The sequence below is a fragment of the Ascaphus truei genome, chromosome 14 (assembly GCF_040206685.1).
Source record: "Ascaphus truei isolate aAscTru1 chromosome 14, aAscTru1.hap1, whole genome shotgun sequence".
NCBI classification, from domain to species: domain Eukaryota; kingdom Metazoa; phylum Chordata; class Amphibia; order Anura; family Ascaphidae; genus Ascaphus; species Ascaphus truei.
Genome location: NC_134496.1, coordinates 48,057,184 through 48,065,724, shown reverse-complemented (window position 1 = coordinate 48,065,724; position 8,541 = coordinate 48,057,184). Strand labels below are relative to the sequence as shown.

The window sequence follows — 8,541 nt, the reverse complement described above, 5'->3', positions numbered from 1 at the left end:
ACAGGTGAACTGACCACAACACCCAGCTGAGGTTTGATACAAAATACTTTTTTCATGTCCCATAAATTAATTTTTAAATTCATTCAGTATCAATCTGGGATTTTAAAAAATTGTCTTGTGAATTGATTTGATGAAGGAGAAAATGATTAATAAATGTATGAACTTTTGAAAGTACAAAGGCCTCTTAACATGATGAGAATACTCGCTAATAGAATTCTCAGGTACGGGCAATTCATGGTGATTCAAGCAAAGATATGAGCGTTGAAAAATGTCTATGAACAATGTTTATGTTGGCTTAGGTGACATTTCCGTGTGAGATGGAAGCGAGAGACAGAATGTGGAATGCACATAGATGGGGCCTCAGTTTGTTTTGGTTAAGAGAGAACCAATTGTACAAATACAGCTGTCCAGGTGCTTAATTGGTGAGGCTGCTCATATACAGTATATATATATATATATATATATATATATATATATATATATATATATATATATATATATATTACTAGCTTTTGTGCCCGGGGAGCTGCCGGCACATCTCCCCGCGCTGCTGCCGCATCTCCCCTTGCTGCCGGTACATCTCCCCGCCCCCCTCCCCCGCTTCCGGCACATCTCCACGCCCCCCCCCCGCCCCCCACTACTGGCACATCTCCCCGCGCTGCTGCCGCATCTCCCCTCGCTGCCGGCACATCTCCCCGCGCTGCTGCCGCATCTCCCCTTGCTGCCGGTACATCTCCCCGCCCCCCTCCCCCGCTTCCGGCACATCTCCACGCCCCCCCCCCCGCCCCCCACTACTGGCACATCTCCCCGCGCTGCTGCCGCATCTCCCCTCACTGCCGGAACGTCTCACTGCGCCCCCCCCCCCTCCCCGCTGCCGGCACATTTCCCCACCCCCCTCCCTCCCCGCTGCCGGCACATCTCCCCGCCCCCCCCCCTCCCCCCTCCCCCCACTGGTACATCACCCCCCGCTGCCGGCATATATCCCCGAGCTGCTGCCGCATCTCCCCTCGCTGCCGGCACGTCTCCCCGCACCCCCAACCCCCCCCCCCCCCTCTGGTACATCTCCCCATGCTGCTGTCGCATCTCCCCTCGCTGCCAGCACATCTCCCCGCCCGCCCCCACCCGCTGCCGGAACAACTCCCCGCGCTGCTGCCACATCTCCCCTCGTTGCTGGCACATCTCCCCGCCCGCCCCCACCCGCTGCCGGAACAACTCCCCGTGCTGCTGCCACATCTCCCCTCGTTGCTGGCACATCTCCCCGCCCCCCTCCCCCCTCGTTGCTGGCACATCTCCCCGCCCCCCTCCCCCCTGCTGCTGGCACATCTCCCCGCGCTGCTGCCGTATCTTCCCTTGCTGACGTCACATCTCCCCGCCCCCACCATCCCCCGCTTCCGGCACATCTCCCCGCTCCCCCCTCCCACCGCTGCTGGCACATCTCCCTGCGCTGCCGGCACATCTCCCCGCGCTGCTGCCGCATCTCCCCTCGCTGCTGGCACATCTCCCCGCCCCCCCTCCCCCCTGCTGCTGGCACATCTCCCTGCGCTGCCGGCACATCTCCCCGCGCTGCTGCCGCATCTCCCCTCGCTGCTGGCACATCTCCCTACCCCCCCCACCCGCTGATACATCTCCCCCCGCCAGCTGGCACACCTCCCCCGCACATCTCACATCACACACTCACACAGAGACACAAAGCCCTGATCCAGCCAAGGACACCTCCCTCCCTTAGTAGCCATGCCACCCCCCCCCCCCCCGCTCCTGCTCTAACATTTTTGCAGGACACCCGATGGAAACTTAGAATGTCCATAATTTGGGAGGTAAGTCATTTTGGAAGCTCAAAATAGCCGCGTTGACCTACAAATCCGCAGCACGGTGTCCAGTAAAAGTTTTGTTGTGCTACGTCGTGCCGTTTGTGAGATTTCGATGCTTCGGACAAACAAACAAACGGAATAACAAACTTAGAAATATAGTATAGATAAAGAACAAGACTCCAAACCTGGACATTTCTGATGGATGTTATTCCTAGCCCAACTACACCATTTTTTTTTCTCTGAACAATAGATGGTTTATAATATTTTAGTTCCACCAGAACTATGACATTGTCCTCTTTTTATTGTCACTGCTCAACATATATGGACATTTAGAGAAATGCAATATCGAAACCTCCTTCACTGCGCATAGTTTGTAGAATAATGTATTGTCGGTAAAACAATAAAAGACACAACCTTTGCTATGTTTCATCACTCTTTATTTTTTTTTGTTTCATCTCTCAAACATTTGGTCTCATTTGACATTAAACAACCTGACTGCATTGAATAACATGACCACTGGTCTTTGAATGCAAAACCCACAAGAACGGCATTAAGCTGAAATAATGCATCACAAAGACTGATGGGCCATAGCAGCACTCCATACCGAGAGCTGAGAGCGTATACCGTACTCTGTCACTTTATCAAAACTCCATTACTGCCGGGCTGAGCAGACTATCCGAGCCATCAATCAACATAACCCAGGGGTGGCCAACTCCTCTCCTCCAGGCGCCACCTGCAGGACAGGTTTTCAGGACATCCCAGCTTCAGCTCAGTCTTTGACTGAGCCACTGATTGAGCCACCTGTGCTGAAGCAGGGATATCCAGAAAACCTATACCTGTTGGTGGCCCTTGAGAGCTGGAGTTGAGAACCCCTAACGTAACCGAATACTTTCACTGGGGAAAAATGGAACAGTAGCTTTTTCATTGAGGCAAAACTGTGTTAGGTAATTCCCCCCCCCCTCCCCCTTCCTGCTGTTTGTTCTTTACGTTCAACACAAAATCCTGCGTTGGACCCAGTAACTAGCGTCTGTGAAGGTGGAGCACACCGATGCTGGATTCTGTAACGTGCTCGGATGCATTATGGCTGCTCTGTTGGCTGGTAAATGTTTTGGCCACTTTTTCCCTTTGCAGATTGTTCTGGTCACGTACTAACATTGGACTCTGTCCAGGCCGGAGAACTTTCCTCGTTTATTATGTACGGGGCTTTCCGGGAGATCTGCTTGAGCCTGAAAAGCCTGCAAGCTGCCACCCGGTATTTGTTCGACATGATGTTGTACAGAATGGGGTTGATGGCGGCACTTAAGTAGAAAAGCACAAAGGACACTAAGTTACAGTACTGGCTGATCACAGCTATTTCCCAGGATCCAGCTTCAAAAGATTTGGAAAACAGGTAACGTGCTACATGAAAGGGCAGCCAGCAAAGAATGAAGGCAAACACCACCACCACTGAAAAAGAGAAGAGAAAGCGTTTTATACAACACCCCCGGCTACCGTGTTCTCTGATCTCTTCCACGCAGAAGGAACAGAATCCCAAATGATGCCCCCCCCCAAAAAAAGATAAACGCCAAGGAAACAGATTAAATAGTTTAATGCTTTTCTAAGATGTGAAACATGAGAAGTTAAAGGGCATAACATAACCACAACTATCACAGCTCCCAAACAGGTGTTAGAAACTTGTAAACAATGTACGCTTAGATTTAGATTGTAAGCTCCTCGGGACAGGGATTACCTGTCTGATTTTGCCCTTTTTGTGTTATAATTCCCTGTGTTGTCTCTTCTGTACAGCACTAAGTACACTGTGGGCACTATATAAATAATGATATACATACATGTGCAGATGAAATGAGCTCTTTTACGTAAATGAGATGGATATCATGCAGTTATCGGATTTATGTTAGAGAGCAGGTTACAATGACAGCCAAGAGGCTTTGATTTCATTACTCTCCATCAATATTGATCCACATTGAGAAAGGCAACATGTGTCAATTCTGTTACAAGCACAATTATTTAATTTGTGGCTTTTAAAGGAACAAAACTGAGTTTACGCTGTTTATTTATGACAATTAACATCTTAAACCCATGAGAGTAGAATCTGCCACATACACAAGCAGCCAACGGATTGAAAATGATTCATATTAGTAAAAAAATAATAATGAATATTAATGTCCACTCACAAGATGGAAGCAGGGTGGACTGTATACTATAATTACTTTCGCATGATGAAGAATCTACTAATTTGTTGTTTCAAAGTATATTACAGCCATCTCGAAAATGTCTATGGGGGTTATTTATCTTGTAGCCGGAGTACTGCTGAGTTTCCGTTTGCAGTTTGATGTAAGATTCAAAGGATTTGCAGTATTTGGTGGTTTAAACTGTGTGTCGCAGTAATACTGCAAATCCCTTGAATCTGACACTAACACGTTCTAGAAAAAAGCCATAAAGAGATTTCTGGCACCTGCCGTTTATTCCCAGACCTTCGTTTCCAGGTTGAATGGAAGAACATTGATGAGTTTGTTTTGTGCTCACTGTCAGCGCCATCACATTACAAGTTTTGTCCCTCGCGATCACATCACAATGGGATTTTCTAACATACTTGAATATAATGCATATATGTCAAGGTTGGAATCATTAAAATACACTTACTATAGTGTAGATAAGAAGAAGAAGAAGAAAGCTATTTGTTATGGCATTTCCGGGGCTTATCTTGAATTATAAAGACCAACTGTTATTTTCCATTCTTTATTTATTTCGTGTCTATAATTGTATCCACCACTATTTGGGATGCATGTCGACATGCCTTGTATCACCGTGACCTTCAAGCAGACTAAGGTCACCGAGCGTTCTCGCATCACAGGGCGCTTATTATAAGCGTGGCACATTACTACATGGAATGTTGATATAAATCTAAATGAATATAATCCTGGCATTAGCATATCATTATTCTTTTTTTCTAACAAAATTCGGAACAAAATGTAGAAGAATTTATTAAACACATAAACCAACAAAGGTTAGATGTTCACGATGCAGATATATATATATATATATATATATATATAGAACTTGTTAATGTATTTTTTTTTTCATTCTATTGCTAATGCACGTGAAAGGCCATTACAAATTGCTGCATACTCTTAACCTCTTGACTGCCAGAGGAGCAATGCACAATATGTGGCAGAACCCTAAGAAATGTCCTGCAACTAAGGGGTTAAAGCAGGGCTTCTCAACTCCAGTCCTCGAGAGCCCCCCCCCCCCAAAAGGTCAGGTATTCAGGATATCCCTGCTTCAGCACAGGTGGCTGAATCAGTGGCTCAGTTTTGACTCACTACCATTCTGCAGGCCTGTCCCTTGCTAGCTAGCAATGGGCATTCCATTGTTTGTAGGAAATAATATGAGCCTGCAATAAACATTTTAGAAAACACAGGACAGAAACGTATTATGTATTTTTCTACTTTGCAATGTGACATAATAACTAATAAGTCACGTGTTGACCACGAGTCGCACTTTAACCCAGGGGTTCTCAACTCCAGTCCTCAAAGCACCCCAACAGGTCAGGTTTTCAGGATATCCCTGTTCAGCACAGGTGGCTCATTTAGAGGCTCAGTCGAAGCCACCTGTGATGCAGCAGGGATATCCTGAACACCTGACCATAGCTAGCAAGGGGCAGGCCTGCAGAATGGTAGCGAGTACAATTATTTGTTTCTATGGGAACCCGTTGCAAAACATTGTTTTTATTAAACAATTATTTTTCTTGCGTTGTCCTTTAACCCATTCGCTTCCAAAGAAAGGGTAAAGTAATATCCATTTATTGAGCTTTGTATCTCCTCTTGTCTGCTTGCTTGACCATTGTGTAGTTTAACGAGGGCGTCTTTACGGGCAAATATTCTGTGGATAGTCAGCATTGGAACATAGCAGGGTTCAAGAACGTTCAATTAAAAAAATATTGTGCCAATGTTGTGTACTTTGTTGTTAATGTGAGTTATTCAACATACACTGTACATGGTATATTTTGAAAGCTGTGTGGTAAAGTGCACAAAATAGTAATTTTTTTCTTTATGAAAGAGCATAAAATAGCAATATTACACATGGCTCAAAACACTGCTTTGGTTCAGTGTTTCCCAACCCCAGTCCTCGGGGAACCCCAACAGGTCAGGTCTTAAGGATATCCCTGCTCCAGCACAGGTGGGGCAATCAGCGGCTCAGTCATTTTGACTGAGCCACCTGTGCTGGAGCAGGGGTATCCGTAAGACCTGACCTGTTGGGGTTCCCCGAAGACTGGAGTTGGGAAACACTGCTTTGGTTAATCTTTCATTTTTGGAGTTTGGTAGAAAAAATACTATTTAAGAACACTCTATAGACAGTCGTAGCTGCACTTGTAATATAAATACATTCCATATAGGAGGTTTTGTTAAGAACAGGGGAAAGTATATTTAGAAGCAAATCAAAAAATTAAAGAATCAACATCTCGATTCATGGTAAAGATTTAGATTTACGTTGTAGATTGAGGTACCCTTGATTGAGTACTGCATTTTCAGATGGTCTTTTTAAACTGTATTAACCATCCAAGGTAAATAGTTCTGTCATCTCCCAAACCCCATGCACCCAAAGTGTGTATGGTTTTCATGGTCCAATAAAATATACCATAACCTGAAAATAACCCTGTTTTCCTTGCATCAGTAAATAGGCTAGAGATTGTAAAATATGTGGGTTGGTTAACTAGTAGATAAATTATATTTTAAACAGAAAAACACTGTAAAAAATAATAATTTGACGAGCACAAAATCATCTCCAGTGTTGCTCGTTCATTGACAATTCACATCAAAAGACACAGACAATGTACAACATACATGAGAATCATACCTAGCATTTTCACAGTCTGTTTGTTGTTCTTATCCCTGATAGATGTGTTTGGTCCTATAGTCTCTCTCCTTCTTCTCCATAGTTTTCTTCCAATTAGACTGTACAGCACAGTGAGGCAGAAGACTGGCAAGAAGAAGAACACGCTGGATGTCCAGACCATGATAGTCAGGAGACCGGACTTGATGGCATACTCAGTAGCTTTGCATTCGTTTGTATCAAAAGGGTTTGTCCCATTCTCGTGTTCAACCCCAACCAAGACAAAGATGGGTCCAGCACTTACAAATGACACAGCCCACAGGACTAGGATAACCAGCTTGACTCTACCTTTGGTGATGACTACTTTTGCTCTCAAAGGGAAACATATGGCAAAGTATCTCTCCACACTTAGAGCTGTGATGTTCAGGATTGTGGAGTAAGTACAACTTTCACTGATAAACTGGAAGAGTTTGCAGAGGATGCTCCCGAAATTCCAGGGTCTATACTGCCAGAGTTTATAAAGATCAAGTGGCATGCACAGAAAGATCAAAAGGTCAGAGAAGGCCATACTAGATAAATACAGATTGGTTGTAGTCCTCATGTCCTTATTCTTAGACACTACTAACATAGTCATTATGTTTCCAAACATTCCTATGATAAAGAGAAGAATGCAAGTCACAGTTATTCCAGTTAGCACTGGTACAGGGAAAAGATGGTCAGGTTCTACTGGCCTGGAGTTGTTGTCAACGTAATCCATGTAATGCAGAGTAAAATTGTACAGGTAATGTCTGCTGGATGTCTCATTGGACATACTTCTGAATGCACCATTGGATAATTGGTGATATTTGTCTGGTTCCATGATAATCAGTGTTTAGAAGAGATCCATTAGGAAGATGGCATATCCACATTTCCAAATGCACTTCAATTAAATCTAAACCCACCATTCAAGTCAATAAATAAACAAGGTCCTACAAGTTAAGAAGCAGTGTCTATTTCTAACTGATAGAAATCCCATTGTCTCCAGGAGAGTTACCCCACATCTCTTCCAGATTTGTAAAACAAATAGAAAAGTAATATTTTCAAATGATAAAAGTCAAGACTATGCCCAGGTTCATGTTACATGCAGTTACTGTACCATGTCTCCTCCTGAATATAATGCACTTGAAGCTGTGATCTTCTTTCCTAGCCTGTACATTTGTTCCAGGTAAAATAATCCCTTTGGCATTCCATGCTTTGAGATTTATTCTTGGTTAGGTTCATTTAGACCCTTCTTGTTCTTCTTCCAGAACTGGCCACACATGCTGACAGATGGTGGACCACTTGTGCTATGAGGGAGGAGTTGTAACACAATATGTCTGAGATTTGCAGTGAGCAGTGCACCTTCTTTCGTGCCTTGATGTGGAGGTTTGGGTTGCATAGCACAGGATTGAGGCTGGGTAAGGGATTCTAGCCCTCCCCCTTCTCTCTTCTCTCTTCCCTCCCCTGTAGTATCTTTCAGCCTGTTTGCTGTCAGGAGGATACTGGGAAAGCTGAGGCAGGACACATTGTGTCAGGCTGTCACACACACATAGCCCATGATGTGATCTTACAATGTAGAAGCTGGTTGTGTTATTGTGGTGTTTAGACCTTAATGAATAAGAAAATATGAGATTCATTAAGGCAAATTAACAGATAGATGGGCATATTTTATTTAAAAAAAAAAAAAACCCCTTTATACAATGAAAAGTGATATGAAACATAATAGAAAAAGCAAATAGTTTGCTCCACTGTGTCTTTGATAGAAGGAAACAAAAAATACTATATACATATATATACATAGCTCCCCATCCGTCACTAGTATAGTACCTAATAGTAAAAAAAAGAGATACTTTCTGAAGAGCGACATCACAGAGAAATGACA

The 8,541-nt window shown here is 44.2% G+C and overlaps 1 protein-coding gene across 1 annotated transcript; it reads right to left on the bottom strand.

Moving 5' to 3' along the window:
- Positions 1 to 2,244: 2,244 nt before the first annotated feature.
- GHSR (growth hormone secretagogue receptor) lies at positions 2,245 to 8,251 on the bottom strand. The gene is made up of 2 exons (XM_075570782.1): positions 6,666 to 8,251; positions 2,245 to 3,254 (listed from the first exon to the last, which is right to left on the bottom strand). The coding sequence occupies exons 1-2, from the start codon at positions 7,498 to 7,500 to the stop codon at positions 2,950 to 2,952; spliced, it is 1,140 nt and encodes a 379-aa protein (XP_075426897.1). The 5' UTR covers positions 7,501 to 8,251; the 3' UTR covers positions 2,245 to 2,949.
- Between the last annotated feature and the right edge of the window lie 290 nt (positions 8,252 to 8,541).